Below are 22225 nucleotides of genomic sequence, written 5' to 3' on the forward strand. Positions count from 1 at the left end.
AATACATAATTTTTTTTTTTCATTCCATAGAATAAATAAAGTTCAAAAAAATAAAAAGGGGTTATATTGACGAAGCAATTAAATTTTCTTATAATAATTTAGTTGAGTTGGGTCCCATAGCACTTTTGATTTGATGAAGTCACGTTAACCATCCCGCTTCAAACGCACTCTGTTCTCTTCTCTTCTTTCTTTTCTCTGAAAAAACGACCATTCAATTCATCAAAGTTTCATAGCAATATCTCTCTGTTTCTCTCACTCACTCAGTCACTCACTCACTGTGAGCTTCACCTTCATCATGGCCACCGACAGCTACAAAATCTTCAACTGCTTCAACAGGAAGTTCACCATCACTGAACCGGGCCCACCGTCCGACGTCAAACAAGCCTTTTCCGACTTCACCGCCGGCGCCTCCTCCATGTCCTCCGATCACCTCCGCCGCTTCCTGACGGAGCACCAGGCCGAAATGGACTGCACCCCATCGGATTCCGACCGGATCCTCAAACAATGGCGCAAACACGATCAGGATCAGAAAAGTAGCACTGTCACCGCCGATTCCCCTGGACTCACCCTCGACGAGTTCTTCCGTTTCTTGTTCCTCGATGATTTCAATCACCCCTTGAAATCCCAGGTAAATTCTCGTAAAAAGTTTCTTTTTTTTAAAAAAATTATTTTCTTTAGGGGGCGTCGGCATTTGGATTCCCGAAAACTGAATTTTTTTTAATTTTAAATTTTCGGATATTACGGTAAACTGAATATAAAAATCATATTTTTGAAAATTGAGATTCTCGGACAAATAAAAATTTCTCCTGTACCAAACGCCCTCTTAGGATCTCAGAAAATTTGATGTGTTTTTATTGAGTCGTTGCTGATAAAAACACTACAGGGGTTAGGTAAAGCAAATTTTTTTTTTTTTTTTTGACTGGAAGGTGAAGCAAGTTGGTTGGATGATATTGTTTGAGTTGAGTGGTTGGTGCATAACTGAACCACCATGTTTTTTTTTTTTTCTTAATATTCCAATCTGTTCATAATTGGTGACTAGTCTCATTCGAGCCAGATTTCGACATTAAAATTTTAAACTCTTCAAAAACAAAACTGAAGAGGATCGAACACATGCATCTAAACCACCCATGTTTGATGCAAATGGTTTCACACGAAAGTTCTTAGTTTAATAAAGACAAAGAGAGTGAAAATATTAAAAGATGAGAAACTGGACCCCATCTTTACAACCATGAAGTGAGTTTAGCTTCCTAGCTTTTACTTTAGGGTCATTTGCTTTATTGCTTGACCCCGTTATCACTATCAGTGGTGAAATTCACATTTCAAATACGGAAATATATATTAGTGATATTGATGATGGGGCCCCATGGTTTTGTCTATATCTTTCTTTGCACTTATCGGCTAATAAATCCAGATAAAAGTTATATTTCACAAGAATTCTTAAATAAGATGTTTTTTTTTTTTTTTTTTTAAATTGTGAAAAATTTACAATAAGAACTCACACTGAATCACAGGGAAAAACTCTTGTAATATTGTATTTTTGGAAGATTAGTCTCATTTTTTTTAGTAGTTAACTAGGAGGTAGGCTAGCTCCTCATGCCAAAGGATTCCAAGGATTTGCATTACCCAAGGATCGAACCTGAGCAATGTCTTGTTGCCAATTGAGCTACCCCGTGAGTTAGTCTCTTTTATATTTAGTGAAAGGATATTTTAAGAAATTTTAAAAAAAGAACAAATAAGGATTTATTTATCTTTGAGTTTTAGTGAGTTGAAATCATGATACACTTTAAATTGAATCAATGATATATACATTCTTAATTATTTACTTTAGAGATAAAAAAAAGCCTTACCTTTCATTATGCATGCATATTGTGTATCTTTTATTTTGCATGTATATTGTGTAGGGCAACTTTATAATGTGTCATGAGTTATGAATATAACGCCAAGACCCCCAACTAAAAGGCAGAAGGGGGAATTCTTTTTTTTTTTTTTGTAATAACAGAAGGGGGAATTCGAATAAGGAATAGATAGAAAAATCAATAGCAACCTGAAGAGGTGATTTCCTTAAGGAAATAAGTTTGCATGCGCGGTGTTCTGGTCTGGCTCATACCCTATTTATTAAATCCAGCGAATTACTCAGAAAGAATGAGGACCAATTTGGGAGAAATTCTTGTATACACTGTGCACTAACGCAATCCTTATTAAATAATCATCTGCTGCAAGAATCCCTCCTAATTTAGATCAAACTTCTGGAATTAGTGTTTAGTTTGTGAATGTAACAATAATTTTTGAAGTATCAATAGTTATACACTTATACTAGTGTTTGAAATTAAATCTTCAATACCCTTATCTTTGTTAAAGCCAATTTTACAGTGTTAGAGAGCCAACAAGAAAAGAAAAATATATAAAAGAATGGAATTCGTAAAAGACATTATCAAGTTTATGATTAGTGCTGTCTTATGTATTTATTTTGGTGAATTTAGTAGTTTCTTATTCTTTTGCATGTAGATGTTGTCGCCCCTTTCTTAATGGGCGTGATTTTGATGCATATTTTCCAAATGACTGCAAACGAACAATGGTTTTAGTCTCTCCTTGACAATACAAATGATGTCTTATTCCAGGTACATCATGATATGAATGCTCCATTGTCACATTATTTTATATATACTGGGCATAATTCCTATCTGACTGGGAATCAACTGAGCAGTGACTCTAGTGATGTGCCAATTATAAAGGCTTTGCAACGAGGTGTGCGAGTAATTGAACTAGATTTATGGCCAAATTCAACTAAAGATGATATCGTTGTAGTTCATGGAAGGTACTGGCTGATCCTCAGTTCAATCTTGTAAAATTGGATCATTTTCCTTTTCATATCTTTTGATCTTGTAGTTTTGTGAGATTTATCGTGCAGCTTTATAAAACCACTTACATATGCACATTTTCCTGAATTCTTGCAGGACTCTTACCTCTCCTGTCTCACTCATCCAATGTTTGAAGTCCATAAAAGAGTATGCTTTTGTCCAATCTCACTACCCAGTCATTATAACTTTAGAAGATCACCTTACTCCAGATCTTCAAGCTAAACTTGCAGAGGTAGGTCTCCTTTTTATTTATCTCCTCAAGGATCTTCTTCAATTCCCAATTTTGTTAGGAGAATGTTAATTTCCATCTTCTTATATGCAGATGGCAACTCAAATATTTGGAGAATTGCTATATTATCCTCAGACAGATTCTCTGACAGAATTCCCCACACCAGAATCACTGAAAGGTCGAATTCTAATATCGACCAAACCACCAAAAGAATATCTTGAATCTAAGGACAATGAAAAGGAATTGGATGACGAAGGATCAACAACGCCAGACCTTACTAATGAACTGGAAACTGATGACAGGGTGAGTATAGAGATGAAAATTGATGTACATTTTTTTCCCCTTACATTCAGTGAGTTATTCATCTCATATAGATAGCTGTTTTTCTTTTTTTAGCTCAATCTTTTTCATACTTTTCATTTGGATTCACCTGCTAACGACCCCAACTAGTTTGGGATAAAGGTGATATTGATGTTGATTCAGTGAGTTGTTATCATGACTTGAACCTCTGACCATTTACCTAAATCCCAACTACATGAGCTATGCTCAAGTGGCATTTGATTTACATTTTATATTTTACATTTGATTTGAATGTGCATAATGAAAAATCACACCAGCAGAGTGCACCTGAGTACAAACGCTTGATAACAATCCATGCTGGGAAACCGAAGGGTGATGTACAGGATGAATTAAAAGTTGTTGGTGATGTTAGGCGCTTAAGCTTGAGCGAACAGGCACTTGAAAAGGCTTCTGACTCTTATGGAGATGATATTGTTAGGTAGTTTTCTAACAGTTAAACTTGCCAATGATAAATGCAAAGATTTGCAGTACTTCAATAGTTTATAACCTTCCAACTGTAAGACATGCTTTTAAGTTTTATGTCCCTTTCTAGGTTTACGCAAAAGAATATTCTGAGAGTGTATCCAAAGGGAACACGCCTCAACTCCTCAAACTACAAGCCACACATAGGGTGGACGTACGGAGCCCAGATGGTGGCATTGAACATGCAGGTTTGGGACTTATGACCATGGCTGTTTTCAAAGAAAAGGGTTATCTTAGACGGATTTTTTATTTTTATTTTTTATTTGAAGTCTTGATGCACTCTACTTAATGTGTTCCGGTGGTAGTATTTTATCTCTTTGTTTATGTGAACTTTTAAGTAGGAAACTAATGAACCAATGTCACATCTTTGCATAATTCTTTGACGTGAAGCAATTTTACATGCCTATTGAAATAGTATTTAAGTTGTATTTATTTCTTTATTGCATATGATTACTTCTACTAGTACAGTAACAATCACTGCTAATGCTATTTTGATTTTCTTCATCATGTATGTTCCCTATGAAGAATTTCATCGGACAGTTTTCTGTTGATAAATGATAATCATATCTTACCGTGAGATCCTGCTTTCAAGTTTTAAATTTTTAGTGCATCCTTTGATAATTATGTGATAGTGAGTGAGCTAAGGCAATTCAACAGACAGTCGTGTAAAATTCATTCACAAATCACTCCATCTTCAACGGTAATCCTGACCTTCTAATGTGCGGTTTCCAATATCAGGGGTATGGAAAATCGCTCTGGTTCATGGAAGGGATGTTTAGAGCAAATGGAGGGTGTGGTTATGTGAAAAAGCCTGAGTTTCTAATTCAAAAAGGTTCACATAATGAGGTTTTTGATCCTAAAAGAACATTGCCAGTGAAGAAGATATTAACGGTGAGATATTATTTTGAAAGGGAAATCAATTACTTTGGTGACATCTTTCTGAACTACTCTGTCTGCCCTTTAGGTAAAAGTCTATATGGGGAACGGTTGGAGCACAGATTTCAGCCAAACAGACTTTGATACGTACTCACCACCAGACTTTTATGCAAAGGTGAGTTGGATAATTATGTTAGTATTTGAAGATTAGGAACATTAATTTCCCAATGGACATAGTTGAACATTTGTTTGGTCTCAAGAGATTGTTTTGCATTTGGATTTGAAGATAAGCTTAGTTTATATGCCTCAATATTATTGATAATACTTATTAATATTAAAAAATCCTTTAACTGTTTTTAACCCTTCCCCTCATAAGGCTATTAGTGCATTTCACACTCTACGAGGGTGATTTTATATACTTTTGATCAGGCTATATATAGTTTGAGATTTTACAAAATTTTTGTTATCATGGCTAGAATTCTGTAAAAGAGATACAAAAAGTTATTATACACATTTATACTTATCCTAAGCTTTTGATCAATATATGTAACAGGTTGGTATTGTTGGAGTTCCTGGTGATATAGGCAAGAAGAAAACAAGGGTAATTTCAAATAATTGGTTTCCCGTCTGGGATGAAGAGTTTGAATTCCCTTTGGCTGTTCCGGAGCTGGCTTTGCTTCGTATAGAAGTTCGAGATGATGATAAGCATGGAAAGGATGACTTTTGTGGCCAGACTTGTTTGCCAGTCTCAGAGCTGAAATCTGGGTTTCGATCAGTTCCTCTGTATGATGAAAAGGGCGAAAAATTAAAATCTGTGAAGCTTCTAATGCGGTTTCAGTTTAGATGAATTATAGGGATCAGCCATGAATATATATGGGTAAGGATCATTTTACATCAGTCATAAGTTACACTCTTGATCTTTAATCCTATTCATATATAATGGTTCTAATTTATCAAATATTTGAGCCGTTAGATGCAAGCAAATCAATTATCAAGATTTGGTATAGAATATCCTATTCCTATATATATATATATATATATATATATATATATATTCTTAATTGTTTATCCTTCTTACTAGGTGCATCTGGAAGGTCATTGTAATGATAATATATTTATCATTAGCTGCTTGAAATAGTATTGTGGACTTGATTATGTTATCTTCTCTGCACCATCAAAATCAATACAAACAGTATTAAGAACTTCCAATATTGTACCAGGGCCTTTTAGGTTTTACACTGATAGCAAACAGGTTTTAGGGTGTATAATGATACAAGACCTGAGACCAGAAAGTCATAATATAGGTTCGAATGTGATGCCATACCCTCTAAATGAAGAAACTGATGCATGAATCTAGGTTGGTGGGAGCCACACAATGTGGTAAAATATCACTTCCGCAGAGGAGATTTCACATTACAATTCGAACGTTTGTCTGTGTCACTCTTTCGAATTGTACTTCTGCCTTGCTTGTAGTAACCCTAAAGATTGGTACAGTACCAGTATTAATGCCAAAAAAATAAGGTCCAAACATTATCCTTTTTTTTTTTTTTTTGGTGTGGAAAACATTATCTTTAAATTAAATAAAATACTTCACACTTATAATGAATTAAATATTATACTTAATCTCAGTTACTATAACACTTTTATATATTAAAAAAATACTCCAAATTCAGTTAAGCTGCATATGCAAAGATACAAATTGATATGAGGTCATCTGCCAGACTGCCACTAGGCTATTAAGTATTAACTGGTATTGATGGAGAGGCTCCACTTATCTGCTTCATTCATTCTATTGTTTGCTGTCACCACGTGTAAAGTAGATCACCAATCATATTAACTGCACGTTAAGAATATGTGGAGCCACTAAAGTTTGTTCCATTGCATGGAGTATAATTCAAGGAAATGGATATCTCATATATTATTTAAAATGATAATGTGATAGAATGATAATTATATAAGGATAAAGACTTTAATGGGACAGTGATCATTTTATCACTGTTGGTCAAAAAAATTATCAAACTGTCACGTCAACAGTAAATTTTGTCAAAATGCCACGTGGCACACATATTTCACTACACAGAGTAGCGAAATATGCCACGTCAGAACCAAAAATGTCACGTGTCAAAATTGTAGAAATTCGCTATTCTATGTAGCGAATTTCTTCAATTTTGACACATGGCATTTTTGGTTCTGAGCAGTCTGACGTGACATATTTCGCTATACTGTGTAGCGAATTATTTACACACATATTTCGCTACACAGTGTAGCGAAATATGTCACGTGGTATTTTGACAAAGTTTACTGTTAGCGTGACAGTCTAATAATTTTTTTGACCAATAGTGACACTTTGGTCATTGTTCCGAGTTTAATGTCCATTCTTTTAAAAGATATAAATTTATACTCTTTCATCTTTTATAATTATATATTCCTATAAATATAATTCTTTTACATGATTATATATATTTTTAATACATAGACACGTGATGATTATGTTAAACAATACAACTCCGATCCAAACCCGATACAAACAGAGTCATATAAAGTTCCAAAGCCGAGCCTTTATAGATTTCTACACTAAGTGCCAAGTGTCCAACGTCTGATTGGCTGAACGTTGCATTATGGGACCCACAAGTGGGTCCCTCACATGCGACACCGAGACATGTTCGGGATTTTCTGGTGCTCTCTTTCTTTCTCTCTCTTCTTCATTTCCATAAAAAAAAAAAAAACGTATCTCGGATCACAAGGTTATTATTATCCACAACACACAGAATTCACACGTACACGCCCTGCACGCGCTCACCAAGTTTGTTTATCTCGTTAGAATTGGGAAAGAGAGAGTGTGTGTGTTTGTGTGTTCGTGAAACATAGGCATGTCGAAACAGACTTACAAGGTTTGCTTCTGCTGCCAGCGGCGGTTCAAACTGGCCGTGTCGGAGGTGCCACCGGAGATAAGGGCCCTTTTCAGGCGATACTCTGATGAGCACGGAGTCATGACAGCTTCTCACCTGCGTAGTTTCATGGTTGAGGTGCAGAGACAAGAGAAGACAACGGAGGAAGAAGCACAGGCCATCATCGATGGCCAAAAGCATTTGAGTATCTTTCACCGAAGGGGACTCAACCTCGAGAGTTTCTTCAAGTACCTATTCAGTGACAATAACCCTCCTCTGTTACCTTCTCTTGGGGTAAACATTTTTTTTTTTTTTTGTACTTTCATTTGCTTTCATTCTTGTCCTATATGTCAGAGGAGTATATAAAGAGTTGAAGTACTTCACTTAATACCTTAAACTTTTAAGATTTTTGGTTAAATTGTTTCAATATTACATGGTCGATTATCACCGCCCTTCATTTAATTAATAAATAATTAAGTCTCGTGGAGTTTCTTAGCACAGGTAAGTTGGCGTGTGCATTATCCACCATTCAAGTCTAATATATAAATCATTGATCGGCCTTTATTTAATAGTTTAAGTTTTTGTGTTGAATTGATTTTTTACATTATACTTATAGTTTAACTTTAACATTGTGGATGTTTTTGTTGTTAGATTGGATTTTTCTAAATTGATTGCCGTTCTTCTTTTATATTCTAACTATTTTTGCTTTTGTATGATGGTATCTTCAACAATTAATAAGGTCAATTTCTGCTGAATTTATAGTGATCAAGTTTCATTTTGGTGCTAAATCTATACTTTCAATCATTTAAGTGCATATTGGTTGAACTCATTGGCTATTCAAATTTGGAAATTGTAGACTTAAAGCTGCAAGCTATTAAAAACAAAGGGTTTGGGGCCAAGTTTTAGATAAGAAACTTTTGGGTTCCATCTTAGCCTCTAACAAGTCATCAATAACTTCCATAGGTATTGAATTATTGATATTATATCGTGTATTGTTATATTTACTCTGTTGTTTTAATTATAGTGTTTGGCTAATTAATATTATTTATTCTATTCCAGGTGCACCAAGATATGTCTTTACCATTGTCTCATTATTTCATATATACTGGTCATAATTCCTATCTAACTGGGAATCAGCTTAGCAGTGATTGCAGTGACGTCCCCATCATCAATGCACTGCAGAGAGGTGTAAGGGTGATTGAATTAGATATATGGCCTAATGCATCAAAGGATAATGTAGACGTTCTTCATGGAAGGTATGTTTCTTAGTTGAATGATGCTGACTTTTAAACATGAATTGAAGTCATTCCCCTTGTTTCTGTTTTTTTTATCCACCCTCATGATTTGTTTAAAAAAAAAGGGCGCAATTCATCCCTTTCGAAAGCTATTATTAATTTCAGTTATCTTATCTCTACTCTGATTTGATGTCGTGATTATAAGCATGCATTGCCTTGAGGTGAAGATGGCTTAATCATCTATTTTCTGATTGCAACAAAATGCTGCAATCTGGCACAGGAAAAACAACCACTCCCTATTAAATCTCGATTAACAAGAGTGGGGTGAGGTGACCTTTCAATCACAAAGAAGCAGTTTTACCATTGCTTCAGCTCGCCCTCTTAGCAGGAAAAGAAAAGAAAAAATCTGTTTCATGAAAAATTAACTGAAAATCATGGTTATAGAACAAGTTATATATAAATTATATCATTCCAATATATTGTTACTAATGGCAATGAAATTTAGAAATTCTTTTCCTAGATACTTTGAATCATAGTTCTATTATGCATATCTATTTTTATAATACAGGACGTTGACTTCTCCTGTAGCGCTCATCAAATGTTTGAGGTCAATTAAGGAGTATGCCTTTGTAGCGTCAGAATATCCAGTTGTAATAACCTTAGAAGACCACCTCACTCCTGATCTTCAGGCCAAAGTGGCCGAGGTTAGTTACTTATTGGGATTCAAAATGCTTACATTTTTTTAGTTGACACTTGACAATCCTGTTCAAATTTTTAGATGATTACTCAAACATTTGGAGACATACTATTTTGTCCTAGTTCAGAAAGCTTGAAGGAATTTCCTTCTCCTAAATCACTTAAGAAGAGGATTATTATATCAACTAAACCACCTAAGGAGTACCTTGAGGCAAAAGAAGTACAGGAAAAAGAGGAGGAATCACATAAGGGAAAGCCTTCAGGTGATGAAGAAGCATGGGGGAAGGAAGTCCCTAGTTTGAGAGGTGGTACTATAGCTGATTACAAGGTCTGATACTATGTCAACGTTGTATATAAATTGCAACTACGTTTAACTTTTTTTTTTTAGGGAGATTGGTTGATTCATTTTATGACTTACCATTTTTAGCAGAGAAATGGGGATGAAGATGATCTTGATGATGAGGAAGATCTTGATGAAGCAGAAAAGTCACGTCAAAATGCATCAGCTGAGTACAGACGTTTGATTGCCATTCATGCTGGGAAGCCTAAAGGTGGGTTAGAGGAATGTCTCAAAGTGGATCCTGATAAAGTGAGACGTCTAAGTTTAAGTGAGCTGCAGCTTGAAAAAGCTGCTGAAACTCATGGAAAAGAAATTGTCAGGTATTGTTAACTGTTTCCAGTTAGTCCTTGAGAGAACTCATTTGCACGCGCTTCTGGCTATAAATCTCTTTTGTAATGCAAATGTGGTAAAAATTTGACTGTTATATAAAGAAATATGTGATGCAATATTAGATAGTCCTTGACTATGATTTACTGGCTCTCTTGATGGTGCACTGCTTAAGTATCTGACTAATTAATACTTATTAATGCTAATGGCACCTTTCTCTCAGAGTTAGTGGTCATATCTGAAACTTCAGAGTGCATTATGTTTTAGGCGGCGTATCCAATGGCTTTCTCATTCTTTGAAAACTGAAGCAGATCCAAAGCTTTTGTATTATTCTATTTAGCTTTGAACCAAACCTATTGCAGGGTGATTTATTTATGTGCAAATGAAAAGAAAAGTATTTATTTCCTGATTCTTGGCAGGTTTACTCAGCGGAATATACTGAGGGTGTATCCAAAAGGTACTCGCATTACCTCGACAAATTATAACCCATTAATTGGGTGGATGCATGGAGCTCAAATGGTTGCATTTAACATGCAGGTTTCTATTTTTTTCCTACCCCTGCCCTTTTTTTTATTTTTTTTATTTGGGGTTTTCTTGAGGGTGACAAGAACTTGGCAAGCTTCCAGGTAATAACAAGATACTATACTAAACCTGTGAGGTGTAGCACTGTGCCAATTTGAAAATTTGGAGCAGTACTTTTTAAGGATAATTTGTACTTATTCTAGTTGATGTGTGTTATTATTGTTTGTGACTTTCCTAGTGGTGAGGATGTGAGATTTCATTCGCATTTCCTTTCAGCAATATCAGGACATTGTTGTTACAAACTAATCAGTTTTCGTTTGTGGGTGGTTTCATGGCAGGGGTATGGGAGATCTCTCTGGTTGATGCATGGAATGTTCAAAGCCAATGGAGGATGCGGTTATGTTAAAAAACCAGATTTTCTATTAAAGCCTACTCTGAGTAATGATGTCTTTGATCCTAAAGTTCAGTTGTCCGTGAAGACTACTTTGAAGGTGAGGGCTTTATTTGTTGGGAATTCAAGTTTGAGTGATGAAGTCTCATATCGATTAGTAATGGACTACATGATAATCATATTAGCGGAAAGACTATAGACTTATTGTTTTAAGATTTTGGATTAAGATATGGTGTTAAATTCACTTATATTCTGATTTGTTAGTTAGTTCATTGATAGAGATTCACCTCTTTCAAGTGTCTTAGTCTAGATCCTAACAAGGGTCAATCTTTTCTTACCCTTATTTAGGTGACTGTATATATGGGGGAAGGATGGTATTATGATTTCAAGCAAACGCACTTTGATCAGTTCTCACCTCCAGACTTCTATACAAGAGTATGTTAAGAAAATCTACTAGATCATTATGTTCCAGTGATAACATCCATGTTTTCACTTCATAATTGTACCTTCCCTGTAATTCTTCTATCATTTTTCAAAACTATATGATAAACTCTTATGCAGGTGGGGATTGCTGGAGTCCCTTATGATACTGATATGAAGAAAACTAAGACAAAAGAGGATAATTGGTTGCCTTCTTGGAATGAGGCATTCCAGTTCCCACTAGCTGTTCCAGAATTGGCCTTGCTTCGCATAGAAGTTCATGAGTATGACATGTCTGAGAAGGATGACTTTGGTGGACAAACATGCTTACCAGTGTGGGAACTAAGAAGTGGAATTCGAGCAGTTCCACTTTATACCCGCAAAGGAGATAAATACAACAATGTAAAGCTTCTCATGGGCTTTGAATTCATTTGATTGTGTGCGTCGTTCTGCTCTATATTTTGTGCAGCCATCATAATATGTTAGTATGTAGCTATGTAATATTGTAAATGTTGCTTGTTTTGGATGATGCTCTTTTATTTTTTTTTTGTTTTATTTTTTTATTTCAAACGTCTAAGGGTGTGAGATTCATCCTGTTCGGGATATCAAAGGTTCTGTCTTATAGAGTGCGTTTTCACAGATTTTGAATTATGCATTATATATGTGTGTATGTGTGATATCTTCTTATGTAATTAAATCTTATTGTGTATGTGTTGATTTCGGAATTTTTACTGATCAAGAAAAATTCCTCTTCTTATTATTTACCGTTATTAGGTATGGCTCCAACCGTAGTCAATTTGAAAACAAATTTCAAAAAAATCAATTTCAGAGGTATTGATTAGAGAAGTTTTATTTAATATCCTTACTCCTCATTTGTAATCAGGTTAAAAAATGCCTATTATGACTCTTAATTTTCTTGATCAATTTAAAAATTTATAACAAATCAACAGTGTTATACAATGACATTACAAGAACTTGTGATACATTTGCGTATATATATTCACGGGGGGTTGTACGTGCAGCAATCAAATATTTGTCATATATATACTTGAAAGTATTAAATGCGGAGAATCATAACTATACAAAGGATGAAAACATTAAATATGGAGAATTCATCTATCGTTGCTGTACGTAAATCGGCTTTGTTTTTTCTAAAGTTACTTTAAATAACTTTATCTACTGTTCATTGAAACGACGTCGTTTTAGAACGAAAATCATGGTGTTTTTGTAATTTTAATTTATTTCAGGGTTATAATAGTCTTTATCATTCTAATTTTTTAATTTTTCATCTTCAAAACGACGTCATTTCGATGAACATTAGACAATGTTGTCTAAAGTAATATTAGATACTTTTTTGACACCATTAATCTTTTTTGATCTGACGGCTCTCAGGTGAGATGTCAAATTTAAAATTTGACACTGTTGTCAAAGGATCCGGCCTCATATATATATATATATGGGGAGGGTTCTTTTGACTCCAGAGTAAGACTTTTAAGTCTTACTCCAAATCCCAGCCGTTGATGGACGGAAATCAACGGTTGTCATTAATAGTATAATTAATAATTAATTAATTAATATAACTTCCTAAATTATAACCTTTGGATGAACGGAAATCAACGGTTAGGATGTTGAGTCAAATGATCTATCTCCTATATATATATATATATATAAGTTGTAATTTACCTAAATTAAAATGACAAATGATTCAATTAATTCTTTTTTGGTAGTTAATTAATTCTTACCGCGTCAATCATATATTCATATTAATTTCTAACATTGAGAAATATCTTTAACTATTAAATTTGAGTATTTGTTTACCAAACAATAATAATTGAGTATTTATTTGAAATTAAAATAAATAAATAAAAACTTTGCATGAGCAAATAAAGCTGAACCAAATCTGAAACGCAAAACAAATACGAATTGCCAAAATGACCTCATCGAACCACCAACAGCCACCGTCACTCTCCGACTCCGACTCTGATTCCGACGGCGGCGCCTCCACCAGCGACCTCCTCCGCCACTCCGAATCCATATTCAAATCCTACTTCGATAATTCCGGCCAATCCTCCTCCGCCGCCGACCTCTCCAAGATTCAATCGTTCCTCAACTCCACCTCCTCCGGCGCTCTATCATGCATGATATGCCTCGAGCGCATCAAACCCTCTGATCCCACGTGGTCCTGCACCTCCCTCTGCTTCGCCGTCTTCCACCTCATCTGCATCCAAAGCTGGGCGCGACAAGCCTCCGATCTCGCCGCCGCGCGTGCCGCCACGCGCCTCCCCATTTCCTCCGACAAGGCCTCCGAAGCCGCCGTCTGGAACTGCCCGAAATGCAGGGTCGAATACCCGAAGAATCACATTCCCAAAACGTACCTCTGCTTCTGTGGGAAATCGGAGAACCCTCCGAGTGATGATCCATGGGTTTTGCCACATTCATGTGGCGAAGTTTGTGGGAGGCCATTGAAGCACAATTGCGGGCACCATTGTTTGCTTCTCTGCCATCCCGGGCCCTGCCCGTCCTGCCCGAAACTCGTTAAAGTTCGTTGCTTTTGTGGGTCCCTTGAAGATGTTAGAAGATGCGGGTTCAAGGAATTCTCTTGCAACAAAACTTGTTCCAAGTTGTTGGATTGCGGTGTTCACAAGTGCGTTGAGATTTGCCACAATGGTCCTTGCCCTGCTTGCATGACACGTGGCGTGTACAGGTGCAGGTGCGGGAAGGTGAAGGAAGAGAGAGAGTGCTGTGATGGTGTTTTCTGTTGTGGTGAACCGTGTGAGAAGAAGCTTAGTTGTGGGAAGCATGTTTGTGAGAGAGGGTGTCATTATGGTGAGTGTGGTGAGTGTCCCCTTATGGGGAAGAGAACTTGCCCTTGTGGGAATAAGGTGTATGAAGGAATGCCTTGTGATGCTACTTTGCAGGTTTGTGGAGCTACTTGTGATAAAATGTTGAGCTGTGGATATCACAGGTGCCATGAGCGATGCCACCGTGGGAAATGTATTGAGAATTGTAGGATTGTTGTGAGGAAGTCCTGTCGCTGTGGGAGCCTCAAGAAAGATGTAAGTGTGTTACAATTCTTGGAATTTTTTGGATGCAATTTTTTTTTTTTTTTTGATTTCTAGTTGTGTGATAGTTGGTTTAAGTTAATTGAACTTAGAATAGGTTCCTTGCTATCAAGATTTGGCATGTGAAAGGAAGTGTCAGAGGATGCGTGACTGTGGTCGGCATGCGTGTAAACGTCGCTGCTGTGATGGGGATTGCCCTCCATGCTCAGAGGTGTGTGCATGTTTTGTTACTTATTACTTCATTTCAACGAGGGGCTTGTTGTAAGTTGTAATGCCATTGATCAATTTTCTTTTGTTTTGAAAAACTATTAGATATGTGGCAGGAAGCTTCGTTGTAAGAATCATAAATGCCCTTCTCCATGTCATAGGTATGTTCCCTTTCTGTATTTGCAAGAGGTTTGCCTGGAGTCCGTTAGGCAACATGAATGAATAGCTGAAATACTGTCTTTGATGTTTCAATTAAAGATCAATTTCATCATTCCTTAACTAAAACTTGTTGTTATGATCTTAGTTCCGAGCTGAAAACCTGGCAGCCTGATGCTTTCTGGCTGACATTGGGCCAGCCCAATTACCTTAGGTCTGATATTAGGCCGGCCTGAAGTCATTTGTTTTGGGTACAAGAGTCATCTGCTACCAATAATGTGATCACAATGGACTAGATGGAGAAGGAATACATTGTTGTTATTATTATTATTATTCTTTGAAAAAAGTAGAGCTATTCACTGGTCAGTTTAGTTAAGAACATGGGGACCAAATTGATATCTTATGCATATTATATTGACAAAACACTATTTTAATTTGTAAATTGTGGAGCCTGAAGTGTAAGACAGAGGCTGAACACATAGCTAAATTTATTCTTGCAGAGGTGCCTGTGCTCCTTGTCCAATAATGGTGACAATTTCGTGTGCATGTGGGGCGACACATTTTGAGGTCTGAGTTTGATCATTTTTAATTCTGTCTACATCTCATCATATGTTACATAAAATTTTATTTCTTCAATTGTGCATGTTTGTGATTATTGTGAAGTCCCATTTCATAATTGTATTTCTTGTGTGATTTGATAATCTGATACCTAAAACTTGACATTCTTTAATGCAAATTGTTGTGTGAACTGTGAAATCACGTACAATAACAGCATTAGTTGCTTAGTTCGTAGAAGTTGATGACCATATGATGCCAGGCACATTATCCGTTATTAAGTTTAAAACTTACGGCTGAAACATTTAGTGAAAAAAAGTTTGGTTTTACGTGTGTCACTCATTTCCCAGCAGCAACAGTGAAAACCTGATTTCATTTTGAGACTGTAACTAGCAGAGAAAAATATTTTTGATGAATGGCAAAGCTCATACTAGTCTTTGTTGTTAATTCATGTAATGTACACCATAGTCAGTGTGATATTCCCCGTTGTATATTACTTGTGACACTTGCTAATTTCATAGCATTCTCTGTTATTGTCTGTGTTTCATAGCATTCTCTAATATTGTGTATGTGCGCGTACGTGCGTGGGTGGATGTGTGTGTTCTTTTTTGTCCATTTATCTTATATAATCTTCTCGATCTTGATGCTTTATGGTTGGATTTCATCAATTTTTGCTAGCCCATGCTTAAACAATCTGTGCTGATAGATGGATTTTGTAGCAGGTTCCTTGTGGTACCGAAATGGATCAAAAGCCACCTAAATGTCCCAAACCATGTCCAATTACTCCTTTATGTCGGCATGCATTAAACTGCAAGGTATCATTGGTTATTGACTTGTTTTGCTTCAGGTGTTCACATTTGCAAGCAGAGATATATTGGAATGTTGTGTACTTGGGTGAAGCTATCAACATCAACATCACCTTTATCCCAAACTAGTTGGGTGAAGCTATGATAGAGGAAAATAATTTATAAAACAAAAATCTTTAATTTAAGTTGTTTTTTAAACAAATGGTAAATTATTTTACATGTGAGTTTTAAATTAAATTTTATGATGAAACGTATTATTTGATCACGATCATAAACATAAGTGTGTAATTCTGCATGTTGTAGCTGAATTTCGAATATTGTACTGAAGCCCTTAGTATTTGATGAAAGCTTAGTATAGTAGCAGACATTTATGATTTTATATCCTTTATTTCAATGATAAATAAATTGATTTTAAGTTGAATAGCTATCCATTCTTTTCATTGTTATTGTGTGATTGTTTTCTTTTTGGGATAATGGAGAATATTTTGGGGCAGGTTCGGGTTAAACAGTCCTATCCATAGTAGTTAATTGCGTCGCAATAGTACCGCGAGCTGCGCTGTATGGTGTTGCGGTGCCTTGCCGCAAGAAACCGCACCGGAACGCAATAGCGGCCATCGCGGTCACATTTGTGGCCAAATCGCTGCCATATTGTTGTCATAGGCAAAATGTCAATTTTGTCCTAAATTTAAATGTGTAACAGAAAATTTTTAAGGGTCTTTTTAGTCTATCTGCATCTCTCTCTGTCACTTCTGCTATATCTGCCTTTAAAAAATATTTCTTTTTGTCATTATTTATGTCATATATCTATTCCGCTATTTCCGCAACCGCAACCCGCTATAGTGTTTTTCGGGATTGGCCGCGACATACCGCAATCCGCATTTGATAACTTTGGTCCTATCATTAGGCTTTGTCTATAATCATTGAAAGAAAATATATGCTTAGTTGCCGGTAATGTATTTTTTTTTTTTCATATTATTAACAAATATTTATTTTGCCTAGCCACACAAATGCCATTATGGAGCCTGCCCTCCTTGTCGGCTACCTTGTGCAGAAGAATTCCCATGTGGCCATACATGCAAATTAAGGTTTGAGAAAATTTTCTCTCCATATATATAAGATTGATGTTAATAGGTATCGTTTTGAAGAAATTGCTTTAAATGATTAAGACATTCAAACTCTCAAGCATTTAAGCATGAATGGAAAGTTCAAAAACAGAGATTCCTTTGTCTCTACTAATGTCCTGAGTCTTGACAAAGTTGTACACAAGTTTCATAAAAATATAGTATCATATGATTGAACCAACATTTGACCGTACATTCAAATTTTAGTTAATATCTTTTCTTGATGCTGTTTGTTCTATGTGAAGGTGTCATGGTGCTAAACCTCCTCCTAATCCAGAGTTTACTCTCAGACCAAAGAAAAAGAAGATAATACAACAAAGTGAAAGTGTTTCTGGCACTCCATGCCCTCGTTGCCCAGAACTTGTGTGGAGATCATGTGTCGGGCAACACATTGGAGCAGATAGAATGGTTTGTTTTGTTTATCATCGAAGCTGAATATGAACATTGACATGCAAGATTCTTTTAAATGGTTTTGTCCAAAATTAACTGCTTTTATGCTTTTAATGAGGTTACTTTTTTTTTTCACTCTCCTATCAGATGGTCTGCTCTAATGAATCACAGTTCTCCTGTGAAAATTTATGTGGTAATCCTCTACCATGCGGAAATCATTATTGTACTAAAACTTGTCATCCCTTTGAGGACCAGACTTATGTGAACCAACTAAAGAGGAGCGAGCCTTGTGAAAATTGTTCTCTTCCTTGCCAAAAGGTGTTGAATCTTCCATAATTCAGTTAATCCTTTGTATTGTATTTTTTCTTTTGTACTTGTGTCATCTTCATTCTTGGGTTGTGATGTGTTCTCTATGTATTATTGCTGTATTTAAGCTGATTTTATGAAGTTTCTCATTTGTGTTCCTTTGTAAGGTTGAGAAACTCTCCCTTTTACTTTCCAAAATCAGAACTGAATTTTTTGCTTGATGTGTAAACTGCATTGACCAGGAAAGAGAGCCTGTATGTCCACATCACTGCCCTCGGCGATGCCATCCCGGAGACTGTCCCCCATGCAAGGTGCTCATTAAACGGTCATGTCACTGTGGCGCAATGGTCCATGCTTTTGAGTGCATATATTACAACAGCTTGTCTGCAAAGGGTCAAGAGACTGCTCGTTCATGTGGTGGACCATGTCATAGGTAATTTAGAGAGTAGCAGTTTTAATTATTTTTAAAAAAATCTAGTTTAGCATTTGAAACCAACATTCAGTTAAAAATATCTGTTAGACTTTTGATCCTTTCTCCCTTCTCGTTCCTCGTTCTCATAAAGTTGGATGAGGCCCTTATTGCTCACATTGGTTTTGCAGAAAGTTGCCAAATTGTACACATCTATGCCCAGAGATATGTCATCCCGGACAATGTCCAAATCCTGAGAAATGCTGTAAAAAGGTACTGCGAGATTAAGGGCCTGTTTGATTGTGTTTTGGTTTTTTTGTTCTTAAAACTGTTTTGTAGAATAATTATAGAAACAGTTGTTTTCTATGTATTTTTTTGTTTTGAAAGTTAAAAACCAAAACAAAAAACAAAAACAACTCAGACATGTTCTCTAAATTTGATTCTAAAAACAAAAAAATAGTTACAGTTTTTAAGACTTTTTTTACAAAACAGGCCTTACCAAACGAGTTTTTTTTTTGTTTGTTCTGAAAACTAAAAAACTGTTTTAAAAAACAGTAATCAAACAGAGCCTAAATATCTAGTTTTTGCATTACTATTCTAACTACTGCAAGCTAAACAAACCAGTAGACCTATTACTGATCCAATTTGTCTTCTTAAATATGATCTAATTCTTCACAAGGTTACTGTTCGTTGCAAATGTCAAACATTAAAAAAGGAGTGGCTTTGTCAAGATGTTCAAGCAGCGTATCATCGTGCTGGTTGCCATCCAAGGGATATACTAAAAAATCAATTTGGAATCGGACTTATTCCTTGCGATTCAGTTTGTAAGAGTAAAGTGCAGGTTGTTGAGTCAGAACTACAATTGCGTAAATCTAAAGTATCAGAGGTAATCCGCTTCCATCAGAGCTTTCCACATACATGCAAAGTTATCTGCTTTGCTTCACTATTTGTTCTCATCATCACTATGAATTTGGATTGCACACCTTGAGATTTAGCTCCTGAAAGGGCATCTTTATCTCTATAAATTTCAAAACCAAGTTAGAGTTGTACACCAAATCATAAACAAATATAGAGATGGAAGCCCGGGAAAATGTTGTGTGTATTTTATTATTCTCCACTGGTTCATATTTTGCACCTGAAATCTTAATACCAACCACTCTTTTAAGAGCACAAAAAAATGGAGTGAAAGAATTAAATTATTTTCTCTTTTCTCCGAACTTGAAGTTTATAGATGAGTTAGAACTTAATACACTATTAGTGTACAGAAGTAGTTTGCTCAATTACCATTTTAACCAATTATTCTGTTGAAAAATTTTGCAATGCTTATAAATTATATATTTTATCTCTCTCTCTCTCTCTCTCTCACACACACACATTGGTTCCACTTATATCTAATGGCATATGACTAGTAAATTAGAGCCGTTAGATGTAAGTGAAATCAACAACTAATAAAGGGTGCAAGACTTTTTATTCTTAAATTTTTGTCATTATAATTTCTATAAATTAAAATTTCAACCAATACGATACCTTGAATTGTCAAGAATAATTAATCCTATATATAAAGACTGAAGAGTTGGAAATTATGGGAGGAAGGAATATTATTCAAGGGCTAGGTCAAGTGGATGAGTGAGGGCGTGAGGCCAAAAAAACCCCAATGACATTGTCCATGATCAATGATGTGGGTCAATTTGAACTAACAGAACCAGTGTGTTCTACTACTAGGATTAATCTTTTTGTTAGTGGCTATCCAGTCTGGTTCAAGAAGTTGCTTCTGCTGGGAATGTCCCACACAGCACTTTAAACTCCACATAGCAATAAGTTGGTTAAGGAATAATGACGGACATGGGGATCACTGGTTAAAAATTGAGTGGATGCATGTTTTCTCTCTTTACCAATTAAAAGAACTCAGCATTAATAGTAATTTTCGGTTTCTTTGCTCCATTTACTCTTAATAAGATGAAGGCGATGTCTGATGCTTTGGCTCCATTTCGCCTGAACCTCAACTTTGTCTCAACTCAAGAAACAACTTAATGGTGTGGCCAAAATGGTTGAACTTTGGGTGGTAGATTGTTCTGATTACTGGCATGAGTTCATTATATTATAAATTACTTCTCTCTCTCTCTCTCTCTCTCTTTATATGTGAGGGTGTGATTCCACTTTTTAGTTTTGACTGATTGATTACCTTACTCCCAATGCTGAATGGCTTTGACTTCTAAATTTTATTATGTTTTGTTGTTTTCATTAAATTGGGGAGGCATGTTTTCCTAAGTAAGCTCTGCAATAGTAGTGTCTAAAACTGTAGTAAATTGTTTTGATGTAAGTCTAATACCCTTGTAATTATTGAAGGTAAAAGAGCCAGATAATGAAAAACCAGTTCCAAAGCGACGAAAAAGGCGGGAACGGGTACTAGAATCCAAGGAAACATCAAAACTACAGGTATGTTAGTTTTCTTATAAAAAAAGAGTGATTTCTAAGTTATGATTTCCTTCGCTGACCACCTATGACTGTAATCATTGAACAGAAAATCTTTTCCAGAACAAAGCAACTTCTTCTATTTGTCTTTATTTTTGTCATACTTCTTGCTGCTACATATTATGGGTACAAGGGACTTCTACGGCTCTCTGAATGGATGAACGAGGTTGATGAACGAAGACAAAGATATTCTCGAATCAAATGAGTTATTAACAGTTTAGTTACATTATTTTTTTCCCCCATCCATGAGGATGTAGTGCATTCTTTTTACATAGACAAGAAAATAATCACTCCGTAGATAACATGACATGCTCAGAGTTTCAAAAGTGTATTTATCTTTATTTTTATATTTTTTTGTTGTGTGTGGTTTCAATGAATTTGCATGTGTCCAATGTTACTAAAAATTTAGTTGTATACTTCAACACGTGACATCCTTGTATACGTGATATTGTTGTGATGATGACCCCGTTATTTTGGTGGATTGGTCATGAAGCAGCATTAAGCATTTTAATTATCAATAATTGATTGGGTTGTACCCTTGTTTCTGCTAGAGGGTTAACATCTACAATAACCATATGGCAAAAATTCAGCTTGCAAGATATGCAGAGTTGAAATTTGGGAAATTATACTTTGGGTTATTACACAATTGTCAATAACTTGCTGTTATGTGTATTAAAAAGCATTTTTGGAGCTCGGTTAAAATAACAATTAAAGAGTAGTATAGAAATTTACTATTTTTAATGAATTCAAGTATAATTTTAAGGGATATTTTATTTTACCTATCTTTTTTTTAAGCCTACATTGCCTATCAATTTTTAATATCGCTAAATCAGAATCTTAAAAGAAAAGAGAAATGATAAATGTTAGTTGAGATTCTGATACAACGTGTTGAGTGATATGTATGGAAAAAAAAAGATAGGTTGAACAACCTATCCTTAAAATTTTTAATTGAGCACAATTTATTTAACCAACTCGTCCTAGGTGTCAGAAACAATATGGTATAGACTTGAAATAAATGAGTCTTAACTTTCTGGAAAACTTGACTGGCTGGGTTCATGATAAGGAAATGGCGACTGGAAGAACTGACATGTCATTTAAGATTCTTGAAAAGTTTTCGAGTATAATTTTACATTTTGT

The 22225-nt window shown here is 35.5% G+C and overlaps 3 protein-coding genes across 8 annotated transcripts; all 3 read left to right on the forward strand.

Annotated features, from left to right (window-relative positions):
* Positions 1–190: 190 nt before the first annotated feature.
* On the forward strand, positions 191–7812 carry LOC133318611 (phosphoinositide phospholipase C 6-like). Of its 3 annotated transcripts, none has more exons than XM_061520631.1 (10): positions 191–628; positions 2619–2815; positions 2955–3090; positions 3181–3390; positions 3705–3865; positions 3980–4097; positions 4648–4800; positions 4874–4960; positions 5339–5662; positions 7695–7812. In XM_061520631.1, exons 1-9 carry the CDS (start codon positions 296–298, stop codon positions 5630–5632), a joined length of 1689 nt encoding a protein of 562 aa, XP_061376615.1. In that variant the 5' UTR covers positions 191–295; the 3' UTR covers positions 5633–5662; positions 7695–7812. The 3 variants fall into 3 exon arrangements, with proteins under 3 accessions (XP_061376615.1, XP_061376616.1, XP_061376617.1); XM_061520632.1 differs by having other exon boundaries at positions 3708–3865; XM_061520633.1 differs by lacking the exon at positions 191–628 and adding an exon at positions 2535–2618 and having other exon boundaries at positions 2705–2815.
* LOC133318610 (phosphoinositide phospholipase C 2-like) lies at positions 7537–12302 on the forward strand. Of its 4 annotated transcripts, XM_061520630.1 has the most exons (10): positions 7834–7967; positions 8530–8636; positions 8733–8929; positions 9477–9612; positions 9687–9932; positions 10032–10264; positions 10691–10808; positions 11132–11284; positions 11533–11619; positions 11746–12300. In XM_061520630.1, exons 3-10 carry the CDS (start codon positions 8745–8747, stop codon positions 12037–12039), a joined length of 1452 nt encoding a protein of 483 aa, XP_061376614.1. In that variant the 5' UTR covers positions 7834–7967; positions 8530–8636; positions 8733–8744; the 3' UTR covers positions 12040–12300. The 4 variants fall into 4 exon arrangements, with proteins under 4 accessions (XP_061376612.1, XP_061376610.1, XP_061376611.1 ...); XM_061520628.1 differs by lacking the exon at positions 8530–8636 and having other exon boundaries at positions 7537–7967; positions 9687–9912; positions 10051–10264; positions 11746–12302; XM_061520626.1 differs by lacking the exon at positions 8530–8636 and having other exon boundaries at positions 7538–7967; positions 11746–12301.
* A 1233-nt stretch (positions 12303–13535) lies between these two features.
* LOC133318595 (NF-X1-type zinc finger protein NFXL2) lies at positions 13536–21518 on the forward strand. The gene is made up of 13 exons (XM_061520607.1): positions 13536–14660; positions 14764–14877; positions 14979–15034; positions 15530–15596; positions 16307–16399; positions 17390–17475; positions 17757–17919; positions 18049–18219; positions 18450–18640; positions 18808–18889; positions 19296–19502; positions 20963–21052; positions 21138–21518. The coding sequence occupies exons 1-13, from the start codon at positions 13536–13538 to the stop codon at positions 21291–21293; spliced, it is 2601 nt and encodes an 866-aa protein (XP_061376591.1). The 3' UTR covers positions 21294–21518.
* The last annotated feature ends 707 nt before the right edge of the window (positions 21519–22225 follow it).

The sequence above is a fragment of the Gastrolobium bilobum genome, unplaced genomic scaffold, assembly GCF_033153095.1.
Source record: "Gastrolobium bilobum isolate Gb01-03AN ecotype WA unplaced genomic scaffold, APGP_CSIRO_Gbil_v1 utg4519, whole genome shotgun sequence".
Lineage (NCBI taxonomy): Eukaryota > Viridiplantae > Streptophyta > Magnoliopsida > Fabales > Fabaceae > Gastrolobium > Gastrolobium bilobum.